This window comes from Sphaerodactylus townsendi, linkage group LG04 (assembly GCF_021028975.2).
Source record: "Sphaerodactylus townsendi isolate TG3544 linkage group LG04, MPM_Stown_v2.3, whole genome shotgun sequence".
Classification (NCBI taxonomy): Eukaryota; Metazoa; Chordata; class Lepidosauria; order Squamata; family Sphaerodactylidae; genus Sphaerodactylus; species Sphaerodactylus townsendi.
This window is the reverse complement of record NC_059428.1, coordinates 635743-651306: the sequence shown is the minus strand read 5'-3', so window position 1 is coordinate 651306 and position 15564 is coordinate 635743. Positions and strand designations below refer to the sequence as shown.

The window sequence follows — 15564 nt, the reverse complement described above, 5'->3', positions numbered from 1 at the left end:
CTCTCTTTCTCACAATACTAGAACCAGGGGGCATCCATTGAAAATGCTGGGGGGAAGAATTAGGACTTATAAAAGGAAACACTTCTTCACTTAACTTGTGATTGTTGTTTGGAACAGGCTGCCACAGGAGGTGGTGGATGGGCCACTAACCTGGATAGCTCTTAAAAAAGGGCTTGGACAGATTTATGGAGTGAGAAGTCGATCTATGGCTCCCACAATCTTGGATCCTCCTTGATCTTGAGATTGCAAATGCCTTAGCAGACCAGGTGCTTTCCCGGAAGCAGCAGAAGCAGAAAGCCATTGCTTTCACATCCTGCCTGTGAGCTCCCAAAGGCACCTGGTGGGCCACTGCGAGTAGCAGAGTGATGGACTAGATGGACTCTGGTCTCATTCAGCAGGCTAGTTCATATGTTCTTATGAGAGCTCCTGGGAATGCAGCTGATTTTCCTCGGATAAAATGTCTACTTTGGAAGGTGGAGTGACACCCCGTGGAAGTCCCTCCCTTCCCCAAACCCTCCCTTCCTCCGGCTCCACCCTCCAAATCTCCAGGTATTCCCCAGTCCAGTTCTGGCAACCCCACCTCACCCAGAGGTTTCAGGAAAGCGCTGGGACCAAGCATTTGGTAATAATAAAGTCCAACTGCTATGAATAGATGAGCTCAATATATATACAGAATCCACTTCACCCAATGTGGTCTGGATACTGGGCATTCAACCTGATATCTCTCAATGCCTAAACAGTGGCCTTCACACAATCTTTTGCAGCCCTACACATCATAGCCCTTTCTGTTGTAGATGCCAGGACTGAAGCAGGACAAGAGTTCTCCTCCTGAGCAGGGTCTGCTCCCCCTCCCCCACCATACTGCAGACCTCATTTATCCCTGACTCTAACAGAGGCAAATTAGCCTGGCTGTGGGACTCATCACCACTTCGAACCCTGTGGCAGGAGCTGGTTCTGCAGGACAGCAAGTGAGTGCGTGAACCAAGCGTGGAATCCTCGGGTGGGCTCTGTGGCATCTTACCTTCTGGATCAAGCAGTTTGGTGAGACCCAACAGCTGCTCGGCAGTATTGAAGGCCTGTTGGAGGTTGTAGGCAGCGTTTGATTTGGTGAGACTCTTGAAATCAATGATGTCTGGCCTGCAGCAGAATAAAATGGGTTCTGAGTGTAAGAGATGCCTCCCAAGCATGCCCCCTAATATGTTTCAAGAAGTCCAAGTCGCAGGGATTAAAACACAAGCCGTTTATTCCATGAGTACTCCACAACAATAGAATAGGATAAGACCTGCAGCTGCACTAATGAAGTACAGACGCTGACTGCCAATTACAGTTCAACAGCTGCAGTTGCTTTAGGTCAATACATTACACACACACACACACCCCGCCCCAACTGAACTTCTGCTTTGGGTTCTGTATGCAGAGTAGAGGCACGCTGGAGACAAGAATTTCATTGCAGAGCCTGATCAGTCCAGGAGTCGGAAGGCAGCTCCTCCAACAGATCTCAGACCACCTGGCAGCTCTCTGGGAAACACAGCAGCAAACTTAACCACAGATGGTTTAGTACAAGGCCACAAATCACTCCAGTCAAATCCTGAGCCCAGGAACAGCTGCTTCCACATAATGTATGTATGTATGTATGTATGTATGTATGTATGTATGTATGTATGTATGTATGTATGTATGTATGTATGTATGTATGTATGTATGTATGTATGTATTTATTTATTTGATCATGCAGTCCTGCTGTCTCACTCGAGACAGTCTGCTTTTCCAATGATTGTTCAGTTAACAGGTTGTGCATTAACCCTACTAAATCTAAAGTTGTGGTATTCTCTACAATCTTCGGACCTGTGAGGTGGTCCATTCAGGGAGCCGTCATTGAACAAGTAATACTTTTTAAATATCTAGGGGTAGTTTTTCGTTATAAGCTAAGTTGGTCCACCCATTGAGATATTGCTTTGAAGAGCTGCAAAAATCTGTCTGCTGCCGTTCAGAAGTTTTCTAACTTCAACGGTGGTCTGTTCATCCCGGCGGTGCTGAAAGTTTTTAATGCAAAGTTAGTGCAGCACCTTCTGTACCGAGTCCCAATTGGGATCCATGCCTGGAAGCCAACTATAGAACGGATTCAATCTAATTTCCTATACAAGATCTTTGGTGTCCCCCATTGCGTCCCATACACAGTTTTATGTTTAGCATTGGGGCAACACCTGCTGGAATCAAGGGCATGGGCTGCAACCTCCAAATTTTGGGTCTGCCTTTGTTTTCATACAGACTTATGTAGTTTATCTTAGCTAGCAATGCGGGAGCTTCAGCACTCGAATTGGTGGTGGACAATGATTACTATGAGCAGACCGGTGGCATAGCCATGGGAAGCCCCCTCAGCCCGGCGATAGCCAATTTTTACATGGAACATTTTGAGAAACAAGCCCTCAAAACAGCACCCAGGAAACCTGCAACTTGGTTCCGATTTGTGGATGACACTTTCACAATCTGGAGCCATGGCAAGGAGGAACTGCTGAATTTTTTGGACCAGGTCTGCAGCCACTGAACATGAGGCAAAGTCCACATGGACATTAAAGTGCCCCAAAACAATACATCTGGGGAACTGTAGTGCCTAATCAGCCATCTCCTCCAGGAGCTGTGGCAGGATGTCTGCTGGTGCACTAGGTGACTGATACACCGGCAAGATAGCCAACTTCTCCATAGACTCCCACACTAAGCCAGCACAGTCAATACCAGTGATCCTTCGAGCAGGCAGATCCCTGAAGGGGATAGATTCCTGGATGACTATAGGCACTCCCCCCCCCCCCGGCCCTGTGTTCATGATTGGTTGATGTATGCAAAACATGGGGGTGTGGCCCTGCACAAGGCAACCATCTCGCCATCATGCACCCAGGTCTCGATTGAGGATGATAAGGGGAGGAGAGAGCTTGGTCTATGTCCAACAGTTTCAGAAAAGCCCTCCAGAACTTGGAAATAAATTGACTACCCCGGTCTGAAATTATCTTATCAGGAGCAGAGTACAGCCAATAAATGTGATGAATAAACAGTTTTGCCAGTTTCTGGGCAGTGGGAATCGATGCAGAGGGTATGAAAGGGTAGATCTGTGATGAAATCCATTGAGATCACTTTCCAGGGTCCATCCAGGGACTCAAGCGGCTGTAGCAAGCCTGGGGGTTTGCCCAGATTCGTTTTTGCCACTGCACAAATCAAGCAGCCCTTGATATAGGTTTCAATATCTTTGCACATAGTGCACCACCAGAACTACCGGCGTAATAAATGCAAAGTTTTTATGAATCCAAAATGGCTAGCCGCCTTAGAATCATGTCCCATTTTGATGACATCCGCACGCAAGGAAGGCGGGATGCATAACAAATCACCCTTACACCAAAGGCCATCCCTCAGCAGAAGGGAGTTCCCACCCTCCTCCAATGGTACAGCAGTTTTGCCCACCTCCAAAAATGAGGAGAGAAGGGTGAACAGAGGCTGAGGAATAGCTGCTTGCGCTGGGTGGGTTTGGGATCGAGTCACTGCCTTGCCAAAATGGGCCACCGAAAGTATCATGCGAGGTGTTTGCAACATCATGGAAGAGTCTACTCCCTCTGGCAGGCAGGAAATGGCGTCAGCCAATTTATTGGATTTGCCCAGGAAAAAATGCCCTGTAAAGTGGAAGCGATTGAAAAAATCAGCCCAACGAATTGGCTTGGCTGTGAGCCGACCAGGCATGCAGATTGAAGTAAGATTTTTGTGATCGGTCCAGACCTGAAAGGGGTGTTCCGCCCCCTCCAAGAAATGGCGCCACACTGAGAGAGAGGTTTTTATAGTCCAAGTTTCTTTATCACCACTGTCTAGTTAAGTTCAGTCCCAGTAAATTTCTTGGACAAGTGAGCACAAGGATACAGTGGGCCATCAGGTCCCCACTGTAAAAGAGCAGCCCCCAAAGCCTTATCTGAGGCATCAACATGAACAACAAAAGGCAGAGAAGGGTCACGATGACGCAGAATGAGCTCTGATGTAAAAGCGGCTTTGAGGGCATTAAAAGCCTGTTGGCAAGCCAAGGACCAAGTTAGGGGGCGCCAGGTCGTGTAGCATTTACACCTTTACCTTTTGTATGAAGTAAGTCAGTGATAGGTAAAGCGAAATCAGCAAAGTTAGGTATAAAGTCTCAGTAAAAATGTGTAAAGCCCAAAAATGATTGGAGCTGTTTCCGTGTGCAAGGAGAGGGCCAATTGAGCACATCAGAAACCTTGGAGGGATCCATTTCTAATTCTGAAGCTGAGACTCAGTAGCCCAGAAAATCTAATTGGGATTGGTGAAAATCACACTTGGATAACTTGACAAAGAGGGAGTTTTTCAACAGCCTTTGTAACACTTCCCGTACCAACAAAATGTGAGACGCTTCATCTTCGGAATAAATTAAGACATCATCCAAGTAGATCATGCCCTTGAAGAGTAAATCATCAAGTACCCCATTTATCAGGCTTTGGAACACCCAGGGGCCCCGGATAATCCGAATGGCATAACTAAATATTCATATTGGCCTTAGTGAGTTAAAAGTGGTTAAATGCTCATAACCTTCAGCAATATGAACATGGTAGTATGCTTCACATAAATCTAATTTGGTGAAGATACGGCCCTTTCCGAGGTTTGCAAATAAGTCCTTGATTAGGGATAACGGGTATTTATTAGTGGTAGAGACAGCATTCAACCCACAGTAGTCAGTGCAAAGTCTTAAAGACCCATCCTTTTTCTTGACAAACAAAACTGGGGCTGCAAAGCTTCTGCAAGCTTTCCGTATGAAGTTTCGAGCCAGGGTTGTTTTTTTAAAAAAAAAGTCTCGCAATGCAGCATCTTCTGTTGGGCTCATAGGGTATAAACGACTCTTAGGCAATTTACAGCTCAGAACCAATTCACTTTTACAATCAGTGTCTCTGTGTGGGGGTAAGGAATCGCATTCTTGTTCCTCAAAAACCTGCCATAAATCTTGATATGATGTTGGGATACCATCTGGCATTGTAGAAGCACAGTTCCCATAACTGAGCATGACTGGAGAGTCAGGAGGGTGTGCTTAGGGGGCTTAGTGAATGTGACGATATGATCTGCCCATTGAATTTTCAGGTCGTGGTCTATTAACCAGGACATTCCAAGAATCACAGGATATTCAGAAATATTAGCTTTGACAAAACTCCTGCGTTCCCAATGTTCTGCACATTGGACAAGAGCCTGTTCAGTTCAAGAATTTACTGGGGGCCCACGCATTGGGCTTCCGTCCATTTGATTAAAGGACAGAGTCTTTTTTAAAGGTATAGCCTACGGATCCAGGCCCTCAACCACACTAGGGTGTATTAAACAGTGAAAGCAACCGGAATCCACCAGGGCGTGGACTTTCATTTTGGTACTTTGGGGCCATTGGAAATGATTAAGGGTAGGATGATGGGTTCACTCATCCTTTGCAAGATATCCTTGGTGGATTCTTGGGTGGCCTTTGCATAACTTTTGTAATCCTCATCAGAACAATTGTAATTCGGCTCTGTAGTCAGAGCAAGTCGAGCCACTCTTTTCTTCAGATTGGGATGCTTGGCTGATGTGTTGCTCCTTCCCGAGATGGGGGGTCTTCACCAGCTGCTTTCCTGGGCAAGCAGCGGCTAGATGGCCTGCCTCTCCACAATAAAGACATAACCCCAGGCGTCAGCACCTGGCATTCTCCATCTCCGAAATCTTCTGGCAAGGTGCCGGTTTCTTCGGGGGCACGGCCCTTTGGGTGGTCAAGGTTTTGCCCGCATGCATTTTCACCTCATGCATCCGAGCATCGGACATGCTGGACTGTCTCATAATAAGGCCCATTTAAGCAAATCGGGGTGAAGGGCTTGTTTGAATGTATAGACTTTAACAGGATCATCCCAAACAGGAATTTTGCTGGCAATGGTGCGGAAATTCTCCACAAATTCCACGTAGGGCATAGTGCCTTGACGCATCATCATAAGCTCCTTCTTAGCTTCTTCCCCCATGAAGGGGCTTTCAAAATGATGCCGGAGGGCCATCATGAATTCCTGGAAGTTCTGTAACTCACCAGCCCCCCTCCGGAAGAGACTCACATACCATTCTGCCGCTGAGTCTTCCAAGGCAGATCCCACTTCATAGACCCGCTCAGTATCATTCTGATACTGTCAATCATACTGTTGCATGTGAGCACTGACTTGGACCAAGAAGGCTGGCAGCCGCTTCTGAGAGCCGTCGTACCGAATGTTGAGCCTAGTACGAGGTGCAACCGGAGGGGGGTATCCATATGGTAGCATCAGTGGATATCCAAATAGGGAAGAAAAGGCTGCTCTGGCAGGGAAGGCAGGGCCAGCTGGAAAGGAAAAACAGGTGGTGCAGGATGCACTGGCGGGGCAGGCTGGACTGGCCGGACAGGTTGTGCCTGTCTCCCCACAGGTGCTGGTTGCACAGGTTGGTCATCCAGAGGAACCCCCGGTAGTTGGCCCGGGGCACCAGCTGCCAGTTGGCCGTTGCCGAGTGCCGCTTGGCCAGGGACTCCACCCGCCGGTTGGCCATCACCAGGTGACGCATAAGCAGCAGTCCCACTTGCTGGAATCTGCTGTTGATCAGCCAGAGGTCTGACAGGTGGAACCTGTTGGAGCTGAGCCCGCCAGGCTTCTTCCCACACTGCGCAGTTCAGTGCGTGTATCCCCAATGGCCAGGCATAAATTTCCCATATTGTGGTCCATCTGTGCCATTATATGTTGGTACTCCATCCGTTCGTTTTCCCATGCCAACTCCTGGGCCTGGAAGAGATGCCACATCTCTGCATTGGCACCCGTAACAGTAGCTGGCGGTGGGTCAGGAACTGAAGACCCCCGGTGGGAGCCGTAGCCCAAGCAGGGCCCTCCTCTATATCCAAGAGAGATACAACAGGAACGGTAGATGTAACTTTCCATTGGATAGTGACTCCCTATTGCAACGGTGCTGAGAGGAACCGGGTGGCTCCAGCAGACGGGCCCTCCTCAGCTGGCAATGGGGATGACGTAATACGACCGGTCCCTGCCGAGCCAAATAGGGGTCGCAGGCAGCAAGCCCCGATCCATCCAGCCAAAGGGTGGTTGGACCTGCTAATACGGGTCTGCTAGAGTCAGAAGCGCTGGACTCCCCCTCCTCTGGCAGGCTAGCAGAGGCCTCCATGGCATGAGGATCAAAAGGGAGCCCCGACAGTCTTTGAAGAAATGCAACTAAATATCTCAAATGCAAAACTTCAGCACCAGATGTGAGCGTGAAGTTCAGCACAATGAAATTCTGGCTTAATGTCAGATCCCCAATGATTGAAACAACACCCTGTAGAGAACAGAGGTTTATTCATCCTGAGGACAGCTTGGAAAAGCCAGAATTGAGCTTTTCCTGCACATACAGCAGTAATATCTTTGAGGGTTTCACCCCCCCCCCCCATGTGAACAGTACAAGGAAATATGCAGACAGTATGAAAAGAGCATTAGTCCATTGGAGCTGGCCTTGACCAGCACCTGGCGGTAGAACCAGTATCACACAGTGCACCCATAGTGTATATCTTCCCATCCCCCCTAAAGCCCAGAAAGTTAAAGAAGCTCCCACTAGGCATCCTGACACCACTTCTCTCTGTGATACACCTCTGAAGATGCCAGTCACAGATGCAGGCGAAACATTAGGAACAAGGTCTACCAGACCACGGCCACACAGCCCGGAAAGCTCACAACAACCAGAAAAGTTATGTGTGGTCCATTACAAAAACTTGGCAGTGCCCGTCCCCAAGGTCAAGAGTCTACCATATGTGGATTCGGAACTATGTCTCAGTCATCAAAGAAAAGAAAAAGGTAACAGCCTTGGCTACACATTAAAGTGCCCCTGTTTCCCAGAAGGGGAATAGACTAATTCAGTACTACTTCCACAATTCTGCAACCTCAAGAGTTAATAAAAAGCAACAAATGAATTGGAGGAACAGAATCCTCTTGAAGGAGAACGAAGGGCCCTTTTATTCTCCTCCTTCCCCATTATAAGAAAGCAGTCTCACGAGCCCCGTGCCTCTGTGGTCCAGGAGCCTGAGCAAGCCCTGTGGCTGTCCCCCACTGTCTCTGCCCAGTAACAGTGTCCCACTTACCTCTGGGAAGTACCCATTTCTCTCTGGTCTTAGATGCTGCCACTAATGAATCTGAAATGGTACTTCCCACTACATGGGTCTGTAAATCCCATACTCTGTATCTGCATTGTAATTTAAAGAATTTGCCTAGATGCCATACCAATTGTGGCGAAACGGGCTTGCTTTTGGCTGGCAGGCCCTATTTCGCACTCTGCACACCCCCAGGAGTTGCCAACTTTTCCTGGGGAGGGCTAGCTTTCTCTCTGGGTATGCTGCCACCACCTGATCATTTGAGGACTGCCTGCTGGGGAAGATCAGGATTTCCCAGCTTCCTTTCCAACTGCGTGAGGCTCCTGCCTCAGTTTCCCCTTGGTTCCCCTCTCCTGGGTTCCAAAGGGTAGATTTGAAGTCCTGGAGGAAAAGCTGCTCAGCCTTCCTCTCTCTCTCTCCTGTTTAAACAGCGTGTCCAAGACAGTGGGGCAGACGTGGTACAGAGAACTGTCCTCCACATCTAAGGTTTTAAAAAGTATTTATTAAAAGTAAAATAGTTACAAGCATCTTTTAGCACTGCACCAGATGAAGCAGGGGTTTACAAAACAAAGGAGATAAAACACAAATCCCCTTCCCCTATCACGAATACACACCCTGGATGGTGGATGGTGGAAAGCAGGGCAGGTCCTTAAAGCGTAAAATGCCACAATTTGCAAAGAGCTCACATTACCTGGCACATGGTCCAGAAAATGGCTGCCGCCTTCCCAGTTCAGGCAAGAGCTCTGCTCTCCTCCAGAGAGACCAGAGCAAAGAGGCCTCACCTCTCTCTGCCCCTCCATTTATCAGATTCCAGATCCCACCCTCCTTTGACCAGGTCAAGATATCTTTTCCCCCTAGGTCAGGCAGTACTTCCTGATTGATCTGGGATTTCTAAGTCCTCCAGATCTATGGTACCTGGTTGGAGAAGGGGAGGGGGAAAGAAAAAGAAAAGGGAGGGGGGAAGGAGCCATTTCTCCACACCTATCAAAACAGATCACACACACTGCCCCTCCCCAGCACAATTCTTTGGAAAGTAGGAATGACCAGACGTTTCACTTAAAGAGTGTTAAGAATATTTAATATAAACAAAAATAAAAAGGTACACCTGGACCTGTAAAAGCATTAGCCTGAGCAAAGGTATAAAGAAAAGTTGCCAACATGCAATCCCCTAAACTTTATATTTAATGATGTTCAGTTTGGGTAGGCTAGTAATTGTTACTGCAGTATTTAAAAGTCTATCATAATCTTTAGAATTCAAGAGTTCTGCCCACTTTCCCTCCACATGTGGCCGCTAATTAAAGATTTAGTCCTTCATTGCCTGTGCCCACCCTTCTCATTGCTCTCCCCATCCTCCTCTCAATCTTTCTCCCTCCTGCTGCTCCCTTTCTTATTCTCTCTTCCTACCCCCCCCCCGTCACTTTCCCAGCCTCCCACCCGCTTGCTACCTCCCCCCTCCCCCGCAGAACTGCAGTGATGGCAGCAGTTCTCCAAGAGTCACAACAGATCTACAGAGGTCAATGACCCTTGGGGTTCCCAGGTCCAGGCTGGGCAATGCCTGGAGATTTGGGGTGAAACCTTGAGAGGGTGAGGTTTGGGGAGGGGGGGTACCCTAGCAGGGTATCATGCCATACATGCCATACAAGAGTAGAATCTGTGACATCCAAAGTCCAACTCTACTCAAACGCCACCCTCATCAGGCTTCTCTCCTGAACTCTCCAGGGAATTTCCTAACCTGTAGTTGGCAACCTTATCTCATTCTCCCCAACAGCCACCCTATCTTTACCTCAGTTGTGAGTTTCCCTCCCTCAACACTCTCTCCTCAGGAAGACCGTCGCTCAGTTGTTCGATGCCAGCATTGGGCCAAGCTCATGTGCACACTCGGGAGCCCTCAAGGACCTGTAAGAGGCGATCTCACTCCCCCTCATATCCCCCTCCCCACACTATTTCGTCTTCCCAACCAGCTGGCGACCCACAAACCCTCTCCCATTTCCCTGCCTCCTTGTTGGCCACTCTCAAACCTGCCCTTCATCTGCCTCCCATCTTCAGCTCTACTTATTATCGATTAACTTAATTTATACCCCTGTTCTCCAGAGTGGAGGCCAAAGCAACGTACATCATTCCACACTCCTCCTATTTATCCTCACAACAATCAGTCAGGTAGATCAGGCTGAAAGAATGTGACTGGCCAAAAATCACCCAGTGAACTTCCACAGGAAGAAAGGGGCTTGAATCTGAGTCTCACATACCCCACATACCCCACTTACACCACACTACCCTTCGTAGATGCCAGCCACAGATGAAGGCAAAATGTTAGGAACAAGATCCACCAGACCACAGTCACAGTCCAGAAAACCCACCACAACCAGTTGAATCCGGCCGTGAAAGCCTTCGACAATACAAGTCACTCAGAGTCTGCTGCCAGGTCTAGGGTTGCCAACTTCCATGGGCGACTTGGAGACCTCCCAGAATTTCCACTGAACTCCAGATGAAGGAAATGGCTGCTTTGGAGAGTGGACTCTATGGCATGATACCCTGCTGAGGCTCCTCCCCTCCCCAACCCCTCCCCTCCTCAGACTTTGTACAAAAACTCCAGGGATTTCCCAACCTGGAGCTGCCAATGTTAGTCGTGACAGTCCCAAGGAATCCTCACTCAAAGGCCAAATGAGCCCTGGAAATAGCTCTGCTCCATCTCTCTTGTTTTTGGTACAATCACATCTTGGAAAGCTGTGGTAGCTGAGCTACAGCCACTGAGGGAATCCATTGTTTAAAGCTGCAAACATTCATTTTACCATTTTCAGATTTTAAAACCCTTTTTGAAAGAATTTTTTTTGGAGGGGACAGTTGCTAACTCGGGGCCCACTTCAGGTTTGCAGAAAGATCTGTGTTGCTCATTCAAACTCCAGTTACCAGACCTAAGTATCCAAAGATTGGCTGACTTCATTATTAGAATAGAAGATATAAAGCTGCCTGGAGCGTTCTCTGCTAATGAGGCCACAGTACAGGTGCTTTAAAAACCAACCATCCCCAGTGTGAGTCTAGTGTGGAAGCTATCCTGCACTCACCTGTGCTTGTGGATGAGAGCATTAAATGCCAACCCATCCTTCCAGCTGGTTGTGAAGTTCTGGATATTGACCTCAGGGTACCTGGTAGGATGACAAGATGTAAAATCAATCCATGAAACAGTCAGGCACTCAAAGGTTAGTATGTTGGGCACTAATGACCGCCTGCACAAGCCACCCATTTACCAAGTATGTGTCAGGTCCATGCCTGTCAGTGCTTAGATGTCTTGCTGTGTGGGAATTGCAAATGTTTCCCGTAAATGCTTTCCTGTTTCCCTCTCCCCTCCCTGGCAATTCCCTGGCGCCAGGCCTCCTGCGGGAAGGTGCGAACGTTCCCAGGTTTCTTGAAGCTCTGTAGTGCAAATGTTATACACTTTGTGAAACACATTTGGTGGGAATCAAATGGGGGGGGGGATTGAAGGATATAATCGCTGGATCTAAGCGGGAGAGCTTAGATTCAGCTTTCTTTGTTACTCTACGCGTTGTAGAAATAAACTGCTTTAGAACTTTCCTATGGTCTCTGTTATTTCCACGTTCAAGAGCCTGACAGTGTGGACAAAAGGAATCACAAAGGAAGGTCAGAATGGGTCCCCTTCAGAGCTGCCCCCTTATAAGTGGAGAAAAGGAAGTTTGGCTGAAGAAGACACAAAATCAGTGTAATTTTTAATGCCTCAGGAGGCATTTTAATTTATTGTGAAACCTGACCCCTCCCCCCACCCACCCACACATACACAGACTCACCCAGCAGTCTTCATTTGGCACCAGAGTAGCAGCGCATCCTTGGCTGAGCGGGTCTCCCGGTTGTCTTCTGTCTCTATCTTGATCACCTGGATCTGGGAGGAAGCCGCAGGGAGAGTTGGATCAGTCCTTCTTACACACACACACACACACACACACACACACACACACACACACACACATACACTGCGGTCTCCTTCGCAGGCGGGCCGGGGCCAAGATGACTGACAGAGCAAGGCCCACTTGGCCTCACACAACCCATAGATCAGGACATTTTGCTTGGGAGCGGGACCTGTGGTGCAAACGAGGCCGGGCCTAGGTCCGGTGCAGGCGTGGCCCTGAGCTGTAGGTGCGTTGCCTGGCGGAGAGAGCCAGATGAAATGCAGCAGGAGATACACTTCCTACGGGCGCAACATGGAACTCCTTCTTGGCCCGCTGCAGGCAGCAGAGCGGGATTGTCAGGACTGGGCCATTGCTGCTACCGCGAGCTCCCAAGGGAATGGCCGGTGCCCGCTGCTCTCTCTGCAACGAGCGAGTCAGCCCGGCAGCCAGGGCCACTGGCCTGCCCGGCCGCTAACAACCACAAGTACCCAGAGGCAGTGCGTGAAGGCTCATTTGACAGGACATGGTGCTGGCCTACTTCTTGTACAGGTCAAGGCCATTACGGAGAAGTATGGCTTACCACGCAGGATGAGGTCAGCAGGTACATGAGGTGGGGGCTCTGGAGGGAGCGGCAGCCAGTTGATATGTGGGACTTTACAGGAGCCGGACGCCCGAACTGCGTTCCTTCCCCCACTTCATGTTGGCCCTGCGGCGGCAGTTTGAGGATCCGTTTGAGGAGGAGAAGGCCCGGGTCGGACTACGGCAGATCCGGCAAGGGTCCCGATCCGTGAGTGAGTACGTCTCAGAGTTCTGCCAGCTGGCTGGGGTGGTCCAGGACTGGCCAGAGCAGGTGAAAATTCACTTCTTCTGAGAGGGGCTTCACCCAGAGGTGGAACAATGGGCCATGGTGATGGTGGAGCTGACATCCCTGGTGGGGTGGTACACACGGGCGGGCGAGGCGGAGATCCGCCTATGGAGAGTGTAGCTACAGAAACAACGGTACAAACTCCCACTGGCATCTTCCCGTCCCTCGTTGGAGGGTACCTCCCCAGCTCGTAGTGGTAAGGAGGCAAAGGAGTCGCTCTATGCTCGGCGGCGGCGGCTGGGACTGTGCCTGAATTGCGGTGGCGAGGGACACAAAGCGGCAGTGTGTCCGAGTAAGAAATCCGACTCCCCGGTGGGTCCCACCGGCGGCGCGGCGATGACCAGGACAACTCCAGGTCCTGGTAAGAAGTCCTCATTCAAGAAAGGGTTGGGACTACAAGTGGCATCGCGCGAGGTGAGCTCGACCCCTGAGGAGGCGTGTGGCCCTGATTCCAGCGAGGAGTCGGCGGGAAACGACAGCGACCTGGCCTGATGCGCGCCCGAATCCAGGTCCCTTTGAAGGGTGCGAAATTGACGGTGAGTGAAACCAACGGCCCATTCCTTCTCCCAGTGACTGTGTCGAATCAGACTTGTGGGACTAGCGTGCAGACGCAGACCCTTGTGGACTCAGGTTGCACCCGCTGCCTAATGCAGCCGGCCCTTGTAAACCAGTTAGGCTACGGCTGGTTTCGCCCCATTCTGTTTGGAGCAGATGGGGCCACATTGGGGTGCACCGCCACGCGATCGAAAAGAGCCGTCCTGGATCCAATCTGGGGGCACTGGGAGCCGCGGGTTCATCATCGCCAAGGTGGCCAAATATTCCCTGGTGCTGGGGAGCCTTTGTCATGGTGACCACACCGGATATCTCCTGGCCCTCCAACCTATTTGATTTGTTGACTTCTGCGCGCAATTATATGTCTGGGCTCCCCGCAGATGCAGGCGGGTCTCCCACGAGCCGGCTGAAGCGCGACTGAATATCTCGCCATCCCCTAGTTCCTACCGGGCCTTCGGAGGGGTGTTCAAGACAGAGTGCCACAAGCTGCCGCCCCACCATAAGACTGACTGTAAGATCGAAGTTACTCTGGGGCCAAGCTACCGAAAAGTCAGTTTTACCCCATGAGCCCATCAGAAGCCCAAGCGCCCAAGAGTTTTGGACAAAAAAATGAAATGGGCTTTATAAAACGGGTGACGCGACTTTGCCGCATCTGTCCTGTTCGGTGCTGATGGCCTCATGCTTGTGCACAGATTACCGACTGAACGCTGCCCTGTAACAAGTACCCTCCCACTGATCAAGGACTTGCTTAGCTGCTTAGCGGCAAGATTTTCACTAAGTTGATTGGCGGAAGCCTACTACCGGCGCGCGGATCGTGGCCAAGAGCACCTGGACGGCTTTCAACACGGTGTATTGGGCCAGTTCGCCACCGCCCTATCTGGCTAGCCGATGCCAGGAACTTTCATGTGTTTGATTAACGAGGTGCTCCAGGACTTCTAAGTTCAAGGGGTGGTAGTGTATTTGGACGATAAAAGCGTTAATTTACTCCCAGTCAGAGGAGGAGCACGCCGCTACTGTGTGGTTAGCTTCAGCCGCCCTGATAATGACCTGTTCACGGCTTAAAACGACTTTCATAAGGAGCGGCTGGATTTTTTCTGGGTTACCGGATTCCAGCCGCTGAAGACGACCTGGGTAAGGTTATGATGTGGTGCAGTGGCAGGAGCCCGCATCAGCTTCAGCTGCAGTCATTCCTGCTTCTCGCCTAACTTATCGATTTTATAATCGACTTCACCACTGGTGCTGCTCTTCACCGCATTTGCTGCGCGACAAAGAGGAAGGCCAGGGCTTAGGTTGTTTTAGTCCACTGCCGCGGGTCACCAGAATGTGAGGTGGCATTCCTCGGTGCTCAAACGCCACCTCGAGCTCCTTCTACGCCCATGGCGACCCCCCCAAGCCCTTTGTTGTTCACGCCGACGCCCGGACAAAGCTATGGGCGCCTCTATTGCAGAAAGGAGGATGTGGAGGCTGCATCCCTGCTACCTATCTTCCCACAAGTTTTCGGCTGAGCCATTGGACGCGTTGGTGACAAGGAGACAGGGCAATCAAGTGTGCTCTGATCGCTGGTGTCACTGGCTGAGGAGCGCCCTGTTCGAGATGTGGACTGACCCACGGACCCTGGGCGGTGCTTTGCTCGAAGTTGTCCACCAAGCAACTTTGTTGGGCTGGCTTCTTTCTCCCGCTTCAATTTCACCTCTGTGATTTCCTCCTGGGAATAATTGTCTGGCTGGCGCTTATCTCGCTGCCGGATTTTCCATCGGGACCCCACTCCAGTTGGAATCGGTATTTCCTCAGCTGCTGGCAGTCGCCACCGAGTCGGCAGCTTTGATCCATTCCCCCCCGGCTGTCCCCGCCGCTGAAGGCTCCTAATGGGGCACTCAAAGTGCCGCGGGATGAAGGGGATGACCTACTGTGCAAGCGAGTTTGTGAAGGGGATCGATCAAGGTGCTCTCCCGCAGCCCTCCTGGCGCTTACAGGCCCCACGATGTAAAGACAGCAGGTCACTTTGGGTTTGTGAAAACTTTGCATTTGGTCCGTAGACAATTTTTTGGGTGAAAACTTTGGAGTGAAATGAGGCATATGTGAAAGGTTGCCCCTACATGTGCGAAGCGGCCAAAAGA

At 50.2% G+C, this 15564-nt stretch overlaps 1 protein-coding gene across 6 annotated transcripts in view; it reads right to left on the bottom strand.

The window, feature by feature from the left end:
* The window catches only part of SPTBN4 (spectrin beta, non-erythrocytic 4), a 573187-nt gene that overhangs the window by 534974 nt on the left and 22649 nt on the right, over window positions 1-15564 (bottom strand). For all 6 annotated transcript variants that reach the window (XR_007244211.1, XM_048492854.1, XM_048492855.1 and 3 more), the window contains 3 exons: window positions 11932-12023; window positions 11194-11274; window positions 1022-1137 (listed from right to left, as the gene is read on the bottom strand). Coding sequence is in view for 5 of the 6 variants with exons in the window: in XM_048492854.1 (XP_048348811.1) it covers window positions 1022-1137; window positions 11194-11274; window positions 11932-12023 (289 nt within the window). In the remaining variant the exon portion in view is untranslated. The remainder of the gene's footprint in view (window positions 1-1021; window positions 1138-11193; window positions 11275-11931; window positions 12024-15564) is intronic.